We start from the raw sequence: 15980 nt of genomic DNA, 5'->3' as shown, positions 1-15980 counted from the left end.
CCCTTTCTCTGTCTCTGTCTTTCTCTTTCTTTCTTTCTTTTTTTTGAAACAGGTCTCTCTGTGTAGCCTTGGCTGTTCTAGAATCACTATTTAAAAAAGGATAGCCTTGATCTCACAGAGATATACCTGCTTATGCCTCGAAAGTGCTGATATCAAAGCTGTTAACCACTATGTTTGGAAGACGGGTTTTATTTTAAAAGTTGTTCTTTTCCTTAGAGAAGATTAGTTTTCCCACTCTCAGCCTTCCTTTGCTGCCTGTGGTTCCTTGCAAACATTCCTCTTTAATAAGGAAAATCTATTTATATACATCTCACAGGAAACTTTAATTATCTTTAAGGACCAACAGAGGCAAGATGTTAAGGGATGGAACAAGTACAAACCAGGACGCAAGAAAGACACAGAAAGGGGGGTGTAGGAAGATTCAGGGCTATGAAATAACATATTGAATCAAGTTCTCTGGACAGAAAACTGATGCTGGAGAGAGAATGTGATGTTTTGTTTCCTCTCCCTGTTGTGAATTGGAGAATATTCTCTGGCAACAGAGTCTGTATCCATGTATCTCATGGGACAATATGAGTCCTTGGTCTTCTTAGCTGCCCAAATTAGCCTTTGTCATTGGTTGTCTCCTCACAGATTCATGGAACCTGAGCTATCTGTGGACTTTTCTTGGTTGTGCCAAGCTTCTCCAAGGATTGCCACCAAGACCAGAAAGACTACTCCAGCCATGGCCATGCGGACACCAATCCACACCTTGTAACTCTGTGAGGTAGAGACTGAAAGGGAAAAGAAAAGAGTGGGTGGTCAGTTCCTGCTGGGAAGAATCCCAGGCGAAGAGTTCTGAAACTAGAGCCATTTCTCTGCTTTGACATTAGAGGGCATCGTTACAGACAGCACTTACCTGTGGGGAAGCTCTTTCTTAAAAAGGGGCCAATTTCACAGTGTCTGCAAGGGCTCAGAAAAGAGGGCTGAAGGGACATGAAGCTTCTCCTTCTTTTGGGATGATTCAGACATCCCGAGTCCTTGGCCTGACTGTCCCATCATTCCCAGTGCCCCTGTACTCCATGCCTTCATTCTGATTTTCCTCATCCCAACACCCTTAGATCACTGAGGGCACACCCTGGCTCTCACACAGTGTGCAAATGGGTCCCACAAAAGACTAGCTGGAAAATTCACACATAAAATGGATTAGACTCAGCTTCAAGTTGGAACACAAAATTAATTCCTTTGTGTGCCTCAAAAATCTGAAGAGCAAATTTAGGATAAACTAACTGCCATACATGGACCCAATGATATGGCAGGGTCTGGTGAAAAATAGTCACTAAAAATAGAAACTGGCATGCAAGGTATGACCATTGCCATGCCTTCTATCTGGCAACCTGAACAGGTTTGGATATAGAGAAGATATTGGAAATGTCAGGGGTTCTGGTTTCTCTTCTCTGTCTATACAGCCCTCTGTCACTTGGTTCACTATAGACGTTCCATCCCTGTTGCGGGATATTTATCATGCTCTGTGAAGATGTGTTTTTGTTTAACTTCACCTACATAAATCACTGTCTGATAGGTTTAATAGAGAGCTGAATGGCCAACAGCTAGGGAGGAGAGGATAGGTGGGTCTTCCAGGAAGAGATAGGATCCATGGGAAAAAAACTGAGGCATGAGAAATTCATCAGTCTGACACAGATGAGTCAGACATAAGGAACTGAAAGACCAATTCTGTAATTACACATTTATGAGACATCATGCCCACTGTGAGAATACCTGTACATATTAAGACTGACAATTCTTCAGCATATGTCTCCAGTAAAATGAAACAGTTTTCTCCATATTAAAACATAAGGCACATTACAGGTCTATCACACCACACTAATGAATATAAAACAAGAGCTGCTAAGAGACATTGCTTTGTGGGGAAAAAAAACTTCTGAAATACACTAACCTGCTAAGAATGTCAACTTCTGAATGGAATTCAGGAAATGTGTTATGTTGGGGGATAAGTTATGCCTTTGTTTCTATAGGAAACAAAAAGCTATAGATTCCTTTAAAATTAATAAACGTCAGATTTGACCAGGGAAGACCTCCTAAAAATTCTGCCTGCAGACATGAACAAAGAGACCAAGAAAAACTACAAGACAGGTCACATATATGCTGATCCTTTCACACAGAAACAGCTTTGAGACTGGGTGAGACGTGATAAATCTTGTTGGCTACAGAATCCCCATGATTTGTAATTATACACAATCTTTCATATGGCATGGATGAAGATTTATATTATATTTGATTATGCAGTCCAAACAGACATAAATAATTGACAGATATCTTTTACTTGCTCTAACATGAAACAGAAAATAATCTTTAGCTGATTTATGAACACTGCACATTCCATACTTGTGTTAATGTAGATGTGTATGTTACCTTAAGATGTTTGTGTTTTCAGAAAAAAACATTCACATACCAATGAATACAAGTATCCCAGCGGTTCCAGCCCATCAGAATGCCTCAGGTGCAGTTTCATCAAAATATCTGCATCCTGCACGACTTCCAAGTCCCTAGCTAAGATACTGGAAAACAAATGATACAGCAACCTCTTCCAGGACTTGATCATTTTCCCACTTTTGGTCCTTGTATCTTCACAGGCATTTCCTTCTTTAAGTTGGGGAAGTTTTCTTCTATGACCTTATTGAATATATTTTCTGTGCCTTTGAGTTGGTATTCTTCTCCTTCCTCTATCCCTATTATTCTCATGTTCAGTCTTTTCATGGTGTCCCAGATTTCCTGGACATTTTGTTTTATGACTTTTTTGGCATTGGTATTTTCTTTGACTGACAAATCCATTTCCTCTATTGTATCCTCTACACCAGAGATCCTCTCTTCCATCTCTTGTATTCTGTTGATTATGCTTGCATCTGTGTTTCCTATTCATTTACTCAGATTTTCTATTTCCAGCATTCCCTCTGTTTGTGTCTTCTTCATTGTTTCTTTTTCCCTTTTCAGGTCTTGAACTGTTTCCCTCACCTGTTTCATTGCTTTTTCATGGTTTTCTTTAAGGGATTTATTGCTTTCTTCCACTTTTTTATTTGTCTTTTCCTCTACTTCTTTATAGATTTCTTCCCATTTTTTTGTTTGAGTTTTTCTCATTTTTTATTGATTTCCTCCATTTTTTTCATCTTTTGCTCAATTTCATTTTTTCTTGAAAGGCCTCTAGCATCTTCATGATGCTATTCTTAAAGTTGCTATCTTCTGTTTCTTCCAGCTTATGATGTTCAGGTCTTGCTGTTGGAGGAGGGCTAGGTTCTGGTGATGCTGTATTGCTCTTTATGTTATTGTATGTACTTCTGCCTTGACATCGGCCCATCTCTTCCTCTTATGGGTATAAGAGTTGCCTGTGTCTGAGCGAGTTGCTGTTGGTCCACTCTGTGCTTGTTGTGTCTGTGTTTCAGGGGACTTCTGGATCTACTCTTAGCTCTTGGTCTGATTGGAGCAGGCAGCTTCTGTGTCTCAGTGAGCTGCTCTTGGTTCCCTCCAAGCTTGTTGATTCTGTGACTCATAGATTCATTCTTGGTCTTATCAGGGCTCTTGTTCCATGAGCCCAGTGGTTTTCTCTGTTGATCCTCCCCTACACACCTCCAGGGAACTTGAAAGTCACAGCAATAGAGATCCTAAGTAGGACAAGTACCAGGAATGTGTACCATGTTTTTCCTAATCTCAAAGATAGGATTAAATGCATGTTTTCTTACCTCAAAGATCTGAATTAGATGTAGTCATGTTGTTAACCAAGAATAGCCATCACATGTCCATCCCTTGTTAACTTGGTACACAATCATATCTCCTTAGGGGGAAGGCCTGGCATTTTGCAAGTGGTGCCATCCCTGGGCTTATGGTCTTAGGCTTTATAAGAAAGCAGCTTGAGCATGTCATGAGGAGCAAGCCAGTAAGCACCATCCCCCCACAGCCTCTGCATGGGCTCCTGTTCAGGGTTCCTTCTAGGTTTGAGTTCCTGTCATGGCTTGCTTTGATGATGAACAATATTGTGGAAGTGTAAGCTTATAAACCCTTTCCTATCGAAGTTCATTGGTTATGGTGTTTTGTTGCCATAATATAAATCCTAACTAAGGCAAATTGGTACTTTGAGTGGGAAGTTTCTTTCAAATTTAAAAGATGTGGATTAAAGTCATATTTTTCCTAACTCAAAGATCTTCATTAGACTTAGTTAAGTTGAAAATCAAGAAAAACCATCACAGATGGGAATGAGGTTATAAGTAGAATGCATTTACTGAGCACCTACTGTAGAGCACACATGTGCTGGGTGGTGCTCATAAACATGTGACTTTGTAAAAATCTCACATGCACAGTAGCTTTGAAACATTTATTTTTTGTCCTTGTAGTACCAATCAGGAGTGCTGAACTTTTTGTGCTCTGTGACACCCTATCCACTGGCACAGCCCTTTTAAGAACTCATCAGTCACATGTGGTTAATGAAACACTCTTGTTCCTACAGATAATAGCAATAACCTCATTATTTATATCATATAGGACAGCATTGTCCACCATGCTCTATGAAGCTTTGCAAAGACTGACAACTAACAAAAGAAGCAAGACTCCCTCTTTGGGATCCCACTGAATACAAGAATACCAATCTTTGCCGGGCGGTGGTGGTGCACGCCTTTAATCCCAGCACTCGGGAGGCAGAGGCAGGCGGATCTCTGTGAGTTCCAGGAAAGGCGCAAAGCTACACAGAGAAACCCTGTCTCGAAAAACCAAAAAAAAAAAAAAAAAAAAAAAAAAAAAAGAATACCCGTCTTTATATGCTGTCAGGGAAGACCCTGGAAGGAAAGAATTCAATCCAATGTGGCCCTGCTGCCTGATGCCCTGCAGACAGCACCTAACTACTTCTTTTACATGCACCATCCTCCAATCATTCACTCACTGTGTCCCCTTGCAGCTGTTGACACAAGGTGGATTCTACCTGTCCTCTCTCCCTGGGTGTTACCCACTCCCTGACCTTGTTGCTGAGGCAGAATCTTCAATGCCCTTTAAAGAAAATCAGGCAGCATTTCTCTAGAAGTTCTTTCCTCAAAACTTTGCCTATGTCCAGGACATGAGACCCTCACAGGTATTCTTACATTTCCATGTGCCTTATTGCAACTTAAATTAAAAACGTCATAGGCATGCACACTATATATTATATATCATGCAAATAGAGTCACCTGTGCTGACTAATAATGTTATAATTAACCATGAACCTTTAGTCATAGTATAACTGTGCTGAAAACTTTCTATGCCATAGTGGCATAGTACCTGCCTTGAGATTTGTTTCCCTGCATTGTTCAAGGTAACATTTCTGCAGGACTGCTGTCCAGAAGTTGTTTGTTCTATATGCCATATGGGCAGGTGTGCAGGAGACTGTGCCTTCGAAAGCTGGTGTAAATAACATCGTGGCCACAAACTGACACAATGGGCCACCAATGATGCATTTCTCACAACATATGTTTCACAACTACATGGGCTATACATATATGTCCTAGAACAATGCCCCATTTTCAAGTGACACATGGCTGTATGCTCACATGTAATATAAATAAGCACAGCTAAGGTGCTGTGGATATTGATCAATGAGTTACACTTCATGTGCAATATTTCACTTAGTGTCCAAGAATGAGGACCAGAATTAGATGCCCAGAACTCACAGGACAAAGATAAGTAGACAAGACTACCAGCATCTAATCCTAGTGCACATAAGACAGAGACAGAGAATTCCCTGAGTAATTTGGTTAGCCAAACTAGTCAAAACTGGAAACTGCAGGGTCAGACACATAAATCTTCACAAAGTGTAAGGTGGAGAACCCTCCAAAAAGACACTCAGTATTACTTTTGGAGCTACAAACACATACATCTTTGCATGTGCAACTGCACCTTCACAATATGCAGACACACATATGCACAGCAGACATGTACCCAGGCAGAAAAGTAAACAAGCAAATATTGAATAAAAGTATATGATGTTAACTTATTTCACATAATATATAATATTAATACATTCATATATAAATAACTTACTTATGTAATTATATACTCCATGTCATCTTTCAAGCATCATTTGTAAATAGCCATCTTATAATAAATGATATATGTCTGTATGTAGGGTATAGTAATAAATAATATCTGTTAAGTTATATATTGTAAATATTAAGTAGCATGTGATATTTTTTTAAATGGAATAACATGCATTCTATCCATGTGTAAAGATACCTTATATTGTTACATCAGTAATAATACTTATAGATTTAATTATAAGATAAATATATAATGCAGTATAATTTAAGTTTCACATCTGAAATTTTAATGTATTCTGTCAATCACCATAATTATCTTGCCATTAATGCTCACAGGGCTGTGTCATTTCTCTTCCCTCACTGTGAGGGCCCAGTTTGACTCATCTTTGGACTAATGCATTTAAAGTGAAAAGACATTTGTTAAAATCAACAACAGGGTGGTGACCCAATATATTTAGCTTGGAAACACAGCATGACAGGTCCCTACATGATGGTATATTAAAGGACTCTGCATAAAATAGCATCCTGCTCCCCTCTATCTTGACATAACCTTTGTTCCTGTCTACTGTCCCACCTGCCTGAACAAAGAGTTAGCCTCACAGTGACACAGCTGAGATCAGAGAGTCCATGCATGACACAGAACCACTTCTCCCTAGAACGTTGTGGCTACAGTGTACAGGGAATGATGTAGCCATATAGAGACAGAAAGAGTGGGAGAAGCTCATTCAATATCACACAGCATCCCAGCCTGGATACCTTTCACAGGTCACATCCTTCTCATGTCACTTTCCCCTCAGAGATCCTTCCACCCTAGTCAGGAACAGACAATGAGAAAGTCCCCTCAGCTGTCATAGAACTTGTGCTTGAAAGGAAGGTCCTAATCAGCTCCATCCCAACGAAAGCAATGTGTGTAGTGAGGCACAGGCAGAAGTGGGCAGCATAGAGCTTTCAAACAGAGATTTGGGGTGTCAATGCTGGGATTGCTTCTGCCCTGGAGTCTTCAGAACTTGGTATTTGACCAAGAATGTCAATTTTCTCATATTAAAAGTAGAAGAGTCAGTGGGAATCCTGGCACATGCCTTTAATTTCAGAACTCAAAAGATAGAGGCAAGAGGGTCTCGCTGATTTTATACCAGCCTGGTCTATGTAGGAAATTCAAAGATCAGCCAGGATCACATAGACAGGGCCTTTGTTGTTGTTTTCAAAACAAAACAACAGCAACAAAAACAAAATCGTATAAATGGTATCCTGATGCTGGCTCCAAAGCTAAACAGAAGGCTGGCTGGGACATTAACGCAACATATAAGACCTAATAAACTACTGCACCAGCAAAGAGGCAGGGGGAAGGATTCAGACCCTATGATAAGAGCTGTGTAGACTTCTTCTCCATCCTCAGTATTTATTCAAAAAGGATGATTTTTCCAACATTCAATCCCAGACCATGAGAGAGACCTGAATTGACAGGACAGAGAAAAGAGGAAACATGACAGATTCACTTTTAAATGCCTGCTCTTGTGGTTTGGTCTGGCCTCATATTTCTCACTCTTTCACTCTGTTTGTCATCACAGAATCAGCACTGACCATCTCTATGAAAGACCTGGGAGAACATGGAAATGGACTGGAAATTCTTCCTGGACTTTGACTCCAGGAAATTCTGGAGCCTGACCAAACAGAGACCATTCCATATGACAGCACACCTAAAATAATAGTCCAGGGCTGCCCACTAGGCTTGCCTGGACCATATGACCTGCCTAGTGACATGGGACCATGCCAGACGAGATATATTCCTGCAGTCACCACAGGTTGAACTCAGTGGAAGAAAAGGATAACTCACCATGACCAGTGAAAAGACCACCTTGAAATGAGTCTGTCTTCACCATTGCTGGGTATCAGTCTCTACTTCATAATCAGAGACAGATTTGGACCCAACTCTCTAGTCTGGAGTTGTATCCAGATAATTCTTGGTGTCTGCTAAGACTACATTTCTGGGAATCTGGGGTGTATGGGCAAAGGAGACCTGTGCTGAAGGAGCTAAGAGAAAAGAGTCTTAGGTTTAAGAAAAAGCAGGGAAAGTTGAGGCAGGGGAGAGCAGCTATGGTTAGAGTCCAGGCACCTGAGAACAAACCTGAGGTCACTGTTGAGCCTGGGTCAGGAGCCTGGGTGACATCTTCTCTGGTTACCTTCAGCTCCAGAGTCTCACTGCGTGGGGACCAGGTGGACTTTTTATAATAGATGCACCGATAGTCTCCAGCAGTGCTTTCATTCACTGGGCCAAGGAGGAATCTAGCCTCTGTCATTGGAGGCTGTGTGTTCTTCTTCTCCATGACACGTTGGCTTCCCTTCTCCAGGAAGAATATATCATACCCACCAGGGTTTGAGCACACAAAGGTTACACAACCCCCTTGGGAGATCTCAAGGCCTGGTTCAGCTGAGATGGAAGGCTTTGACAGAGATCCTAGGAGAGAGCAGAGCAGGAATCACAGAACATTGCCACAACACAAAACCAATTTAGGTGCAACATTCTATATTCTTACCAAATTTGGAGTTCTCCAGACATGATGAAAGTGCAGCTCTATAACATCCTCACTTTCTGTGTGCATTTGAATTCCCATCCCATGACAATAAGGAAGCTAAGCCTTATCACATTTGTTGGGTTTAGCAAAGATCTATCCAAGGTAATCTCAGAACATCCCAGGCTGCATATGTCTACTCTAGAGCCCACTACCTCCTGGTTCATTCCTGGGACCTATGCCTTTTCTAATTCATCTTTCTTTCCAGGCCCTGTTATTGAGGCATTAAAAGCCTACCTGCTTCAAACTATCTGGATGCAAGAACAATACCATTAAATCAAAGATTATACACACATATATACGTATACACACACATACACACACACACACACACACACACACATATAGATAGAAATAGAGAGAGAGAGAGAGAGAGAGAGAGAGAGAGAGAGCCTTAAATGATCACATTTTCTGTGTTCAAAGTGATGTTTTGCTGTAAACTGTGGAACAAATGGATCATGCTCATAAACTTGGATCACCTTATTAACTTGTTTTTTTGTTGTGAGGATAACTGATATTTTCAGTTTCCAACCTTATAAATGCATGATTGCTAGCCATAATCCATAATTAACTTCTGGCCCTTATTCATGTGTAAGTGAGTTTTTGTTCCCTTAAACCAACATTTCCTCATACTTTCTTCTTCCTTAATTCATTCTTTCAACTGTTTTAAATATCTTATTCATCCTTTAGGGATGCCTTCTATGTTTTCATCGTTTCACTTATGTAAGAAACATAATGTCTTCCATTTGAAGCTAAAGAATGGGAGGGAAGACTGATGTAGAAATAATAATTGTCCGATGCTGTGGCAAAAAGACTGCGATGAATATGAGCAGTGAGCATAGAAATCTCAAGGGACAGGTGAGATCAGAGCTGTACTCCCTGAGATGACAGGGAAGAGCTACTTGCACTGAGACCTGAGAGACAGAAGTTAATTCCCTGCCCCTAGAAAGCAGGGGCTTGGAGAATCAAACATTGATAAAATACTGTTTAAAATTCCACTCAGAGGACACAAACTCTTAGCTAGATAAGAAGAAGCAGTTAAAGAAATCACCTGTGGGGTATTCTGTAGATAATTAATGCAAAGTCTATTGTTCTTCAGAGTCACTGAGAGCTGAGTTTAAGTGCTGTCTGAAAGGGAGAATATGGGATAAATTATATGCTAATTGGCTTGATACAGTCAGTCTGGAACACGAGGTCCATTTTAAAAATTAAATTAAAAGTCATCCTGTGAGAGAGCCCAGGGTTGAGAGGGAACCTGGAGTTTTTGAGGAAAAGAAGAAAATTGAAGAACTTAGAGATAAGCCAGCCTGATAGGACAAGGTGGCCAGGATGTATCTAGGGTAAGCCCTAGTCACCAGGCCTGAGAAAAACATGGGTCTGAATCTGTCTCAATATCAATATCATCTGTGGAGCTCAAGCCACATCCCACCTCCAGGCACAACCTGACCTGCTCATCCAGTGTCCAAACCAGACTAGTAATTATGACTCTGAGCCCTCATCAAAGAAGCTCCTTTTGCAACACACAGAGACCGTTACAGCAAGCCTCAACTGGTGCATAAACCAACTGATCCTGATTTGGGGATATCTCCAATGGCTACATCTACAACATATTCCCATCCCTAGGGCTTGTGGAACATGACAGAAGAGGGAACAGAAAGACTCTAAAAGCCAGAGGATCAGGAAGTTGGCTGTGAATTTATTTTCCAGATATGACAGGAAGGCTATCCCCATGATACCTCAACAATATGGCTACCTAAGCAAGCCCTGAACAAAGACACCGCCCATTGACATCCCAGCTTGAGTGAGGGAAAGCCCACAGGGCTCCTAGATGAGGAGCTATAAGAATTTAATGGCTGCTGAGAGGTGGAGAATAAGTATTCCCCAGGATTAGCCCCTCATATGGTTATCCAGTACCAAGTGGTGAGCTCTAAAAGCACATACATATAAGCAACACTAAGCACCACACAGCAAGGTGTATTTATTTATTTGAATATAAACATGTGACACTAATAAGTAGGCAATGAATTTCAGAGGGATCATGAAAAGCAGGGACTTACAATGTACTGGAGGAAGCATATAGAGGGGAGAAATGATGTAATTATATTTTCATTAAAATTGTTTTTAAAAATTAGGGAGAAGAGAGTTGGTGACTCCCAGTTTAGGGGTCCAGAAAAGACTCTATTCTTGGAGTTAGCAGAATTTGAAAAAAAATGCAAAGCTTCTGATGTAAGACATGAAAGAAGCTTCTGGATAAAATTTTCAAATTGTGGAAAATAACAGGAAGATATTTGTGCTTCTGCATGACAAGGAGCAATCTCCATAGTGCCAGGGAGGGTGAGAGCCATAGGAGGTACAGACAAGCAGAGCAGACATGAGGGAAACAGTAACAAGTGGGGAACAGAAGAGTTTAAAAAGAAGTTCACAGAAATTTATGCGGAGAGGGAGAAAGATTTGAGTTTGTATGTGGTGGTGTGTGCATTTAATTCCAACATTCAGGAGGCAGAAGCAGGCAAATCTCTGTGAATTCTGTACCGGCCTGGCCTATGTAGCAAATTCCAGGCCAGTCAGGGATTCATAGTGAGAATCAGAATCAGAACAAACAAAAGAATTAAATAACTAACAGGCTTAAGAATTTAGTGGGGGAAATAAACAGCACCTAGTGGCATACAGTTCATGAGGAGATGGAGAAATGGATAAAGTGCAAATTCTCATGAACTGCCTTTGAGGACTGTCAAGGCCTTGCTAGGGGACACTGAGAGAGGTCTGGGAAATGGAGAAATCTCTCACATGTAGGCTTGGTCATCCTGAAAACAACTGTCTCTTTAGACAGCTTGTCATGGAGATATCTCAGTGCCATATTCTTCACTGCATGAGGCCCAGTAGAGAAGAGGCAGAAACAATGCAAGTATCAGTTAATAGAAAAACTATAAAGAAAGTGTGGTGCACAAACACATTAGAATACTGGTCATCCTCCAGAAAGTAAATACTGCTGCTGTTGGTGGCAACCAGAATGTATCCAGAGGAAGTTATGTGAAGCAAGCCAGTCACAGAATGACAAAAACACAGGATCTCACTTACGTATAGAATGCAAAGACATTCATCTCAGAGATGAAAAACATTGAGAGTAGAATGGTTATCAGAGGCTAAGGGAAGGGTAAATGGAGACAGAGAAGATGATGGATAAAGATATGAAATTCCATTTTGATGGGAAAAATACATTTATTGAGTTCTACTGTGCATGAGAGTAACAGATTGCCTATTTAAATTTTCCAAAAATGGTAGACAGATAACATTGTCACACCTAAAACATAATGAATGTCAGAGGTGATGGACATGGAACTCGGCCTAATTTAATCATACTATGGTGTAAATGCACGACAAAGCATGGTGTTTTAAATAAGAAATCAAAGAAAACAGGCAGAAAAGGAAGAGGGATGAAGGTTGCTTATCTGAGGATGTTTATGATTATAGGAAATGCTCATAGTTCTTCCTCCAGGCCTCCTGGGTACACGTGATCCTCTTCAAACCTGGCCATTGGTTCAGTAACAACCAAAGACATGACTCACCTTCTTGAGTCATAACTGTCCATCCCAGGCACAGCACTGAAATAGAAAGCTCAGTGAGAAAGACACTCACCACATGGGTTGCTTAGAGATGGGAATATAGGAAGGACTAGATATAGGTGGGAACATTCAGCCTACCATGGTTACCCAGCCTTTCTTTCTCCATATCAATGCCAAAGTATAACTCTCCTTTTCACTCTGAAACAAGCCTAAGTAATACCTCAGGCAAGAGGTGGAGACATAGACTCAAAATCCCAGCTAGCCAGCTGGTCCACACATTTAAGTATTACTTGAGCTATAAAGTTCAAAGTTAGCCCAAGCATCTTTCTGAGACCATGTCTCAAATCCAAAAGTAAAATGATGCCCAGGATGTATTTTGAAAAGAAAAGAATTTCTCAACAAGGGTACTCATTAATGCATAACACCTGTTAACTTGAAAAATAAAAAGGACTGAGATGAAGATACAATTCTGTGGTAGCATGCTTACCTAGGATGCATTAGACCCTGAGTTCAACTTCCAAAACCCAGAAAAACAACTGGCTCCCAGTCATCTTCTCTCCTAAACAGGCTCTTCTTAATTCCTTTCAAAGCTGAAGATACACACAAGCCCCATTTCTATTCCTATCAATAAGTCCACAGAAGTATCTTACAAATAGGGGATGGGGTGAAAAAACTCTTCCCAGGGGGATTCAGAATCTGCTGGCTGTTTTCAGGCCTGAGTAGGGAATAAACTCCCTTCTTCAAATCACCTTCCTCATCCCTCCATTTCTCCCAGGACTCACCGAGGGCCAACAGCTTCACAGGATTAACTGGCATGATTCAGGCTCTGGTAGTCTGACCAGGTCTGAAGCCCTGCAGTGGAGACAAGAGGCTGCATGTCAGAGGACTGGCGCTCATCACAAGATTTCTTAATCAGTTTCCTCACACGAAGAGGAAGAGGTTTCTCCTCCGCACTTTCCACTCTTTTCCCTGGTGACTCTGTGAGAAGGCATCAGATCCTTAAAAAAAATATACCAGTCCCTGAGCTAAGGTGTAACTGAGCTCATTCTTCAACATGTTTGTCTCTCTGTAATGGGAGACAGAGAATAAGATTGTACCTTTCAGTCCCAACTATAAAAATAATGAGCATCTATCTTCAGGCAAGACATTTCAACATCCAAAGCTCACATCTCCACATGTTTATAATTAGAGTCATAAGGTCTCCCCCAAGTGTTTAATGTTATGGTCTCTGTAAGATATTTGCATTTTAAATGTGTCCTGTTATAAATGATGAATTTTACCTTTAATCAATATTGAGTTGTGTGTGTGTGTGTGTGTGTGTGTGTGTGCGTGTGTGACACAGTGTGTTTATGTGGAGAGGGTTAGAGGACAACTTGCAGGAGTCATCTATCTCCTTCTATTATGGAGGTCCCAGGGACTGAACTCAGGTCATCAGCAAAAGAAACAAGCATCTTTACCCATTTGACCATCTCATTGACCTAGATATTTTTTAAAAAAAAAAAAAAAAAAACAAAGGTTGTCAGGAGTGGAGAGATTAGGTCCTATCCATTCTGTTAACATGGATGTTGGGCCTCAACTGTTCTGAGGAAAGCTGTCTCTGAGCAAATAGGTCAGGATCATTTTAGGGGAGCTGAGGCCCTCCCTCCCTGCCACTAGCGGAACAAGAAGTGGAAAGTAGAGAGAAGAAAGTTCTTCCTCTTTGGAAATAGCATGAAGATTTTATGCAAAAAAATTAAAAATAGAATCTAAGTAAGGGGGTGAAATAAGGAAGTGAGCAGTCAGCACTCATGTAATCATTGCAACACTGTTCACAAGAGCTATGATGGAGAAATAATTCCAAAGATTGGGTGAAAATGCGGTGCATATACACAGTGGAATGAAGAAAATAATGATGATACCATGTGTCTTAGTTAGGGTTTCTATTGCTATGGAAAACACCATAACCAAAAAGTAACTTGGGGAGGAAAGGGTTCATTTGGCTAACACTTTCACATTGCTGTTCACCACTAAAAGAAGTCTGGACAGGAACTCAAAACAGGGCAGGATCATGAAGACTGCAGCTGATCCAGAGGCCACAGAAGGGATCTGCTTACAGGCTTACTTCGCCTGGCTTGCTCATCCTGCTTTCTTATGGAACCCAGGATCACCAGCCCAGGGATGGCCACATCCACAATAGGCTGGGCCCTCCCCCATTGATCACTAATTTGAGAAAATGCCTTACAGCTGGATCTTATGGAGGCATTTCCTCAGCCAAGTCTCCTTCCTCTCTGCTGACACTTCCTTTTATCCAGGTGACAAAGAAAATCAACCAGTACAACTGATCCCTTGTCAATTTGATACACATACAAATCATTATTAATTATTAATCCACAACCCTTTCTTTTCTATTTATCTCCAGGATCTCACATTAAAATGATAATTAATTTTAAAAGTCCCACTGTCTTTACAAATTCAAACATTAAAATTTCAGTCTCTTTAAAATATCCTGTCTCTTTCAAAAGTTCAGGTCTTTCATCTGTGGGTGCCTTTAAAATGCAAAATTAAATTAAACACATTCTCTAAAAGGAGAGAGCCAGAACACTATCACAAAGTGTCCAACCAAATTAACCTTCAACAGTATATATAATTCAATGGCCAATTGTCTGGGATTCACTCAGGATCTTCTGGACTCCTCCAAGGAGCTTGAGTCACTGTTCCAACTCTACCCTGTGTGGCACACACTGCTTGGCTTCTAGGGTCCAGCTGGCTCCCCTCAACTGCTTCTGCTATTCTTGGTGGTCTTCCCACGGTGCTGGCATCTCCAAAACACTGGGGTCTTCTGCAGCAACTGGGCTGCATTTTCACCAAATGCCTCTCACAGGCTCTCTTCATGGTGCAAAGCCCCAATTTCTTTGCATGGCCCCTTCTGTCCTGGGCCTTCAATTTCCACTGAGGGTGTATCTTCACCAATGGCCTCCTCTGGGCTCTCACAGTGCCAAGCCTCAGCTGTTCGCCATGAGCCCTTCATGTCTTCAAAGCCAGTACCACCTGGGTGACTCCTCCACATTAGAAAGGCTGGCTGCCAGCACGAGGTACAATCTTGGCCACCTCTGGAACAGAGCTTCTCTGTGTTCTCAGGAAACACTTACTAGAAGATTTAGTTTCAGTGATGCTGTTATGTTCTTAATAACTGCTCATTGCTTTGCTCCAGCTGAGCAGGATTAAGTATCCCAGCAAAAGGAAGTATCATTTTAGTAGTTCTGGTATCTAGTTAATCACTGGTGATTTTTAAACCCCAGCTAACCAGAGCCACAGAGTCTTAATTCAAAATAACAGATGACCCTGATAGTCTTTAAACTTCCCTCTGAAATGTCACAAGCCAGGCTTCCATCTTTTGCACTGATCTTAGCTTTATCTTCTAAGCTTCCAAAGGACATCCCACTGAGCTCTGAATACTCAATGGCTCTTCTAGCCCAAAGTTCCAAAGTCCTTTCACAAACCTCTTCCTAACCTGGTAAGATCTGTCACAGCAATACTCTACTATGCTGGTACCAATTCTCTTCATTAGGGTTTCTATTGCTATGACAAAACACCATGCCTGAAAAGTAAGTTGGGAAAGAAAGGGTTTATTTGGCTTTATACTTCCACATTGCTCTTCACCACTGAAGGAGGTCAGAACAGAAAATCAAACAGAGCAGGACACAGGAGGCAGGAGCTGATGCAGAGGCCATGCAGGGGATCTGCTTACTGACTTACTCCCCCCTGGCTTGCTCATTCTGTGTTCTTATGGAACCCAGGACCAACAGCCCAGGCATGAC

The 15980-nt window shown here is 41.2% G+C and overlaps 1 protein-coding gene across 12 annotated transcripts in view; it reads right to left on the bottom strand.

The window, feature by feature from the left end:
* Positions 1 to 420: 420 nt before the first annotated feature.
* Positions 421 to 15980, bottom strand: part of LOC121821266 (leukocyte-associated immunoglobulin-like receptor 1) — a 37691-nt gene continuing 22131 nt past the window's right edge. For 9 of the 12 annotated variants that reach the window (XM_076569155.1, XM_076569179.1, XM_076569167.1 and 6 more), the window contains 4 exons: positions 12966 to 13035; positions 12187 to 12222; positions 8176 to 8505; positions 421 to 773 (listed from right to left, as the gene is read on the bottom strand). In XM_076569155.1, coding sequence (XP_076425270.1) covers positions 628 to 773; positions 8176 to 8505; positions 12187 to 12222; positions 12966 to 12999 — 546 coding nt within the window. In that variant the 5' untranslated portion in view covers positions 13000 to 13035 and the 3' untranslated portion in view covers positions 421 to 627. Of the gene's footprint in view, positions 774 to 8175; positions 8506 to 12186; positions 12223 to 12965; positions 13118 to 15980 lie in introns of those variants that run through there. The other 3 variants (XM_076569194.1, XM_076569199.1, XM_076569153.1) reach the window with 2 other exon arrangements.

The sequence above is a fragment of the Peromyscus maniculatus genome, chromosome 1 (genome assembly GCF_049852395.1).
Source record: "Peromyscus maniculatus bairdii isolate BWxNUB_F1_BW_parent chromosome 1, HU_Pman_BW_mat_3.1, whole genome shotgun sequence".
Lineage (NCBI taxonomy): Eukaryota > Metazoa > Chordata > Mammalia > Rodentia > Cricetidae > Peromyscus > Peromyscus maniculatus.
The sequence above is the reverse complement of the archived record's forward strand: the minus strand, read 5'-3'. Positions and strand labels throughout refer to the sequence as shown.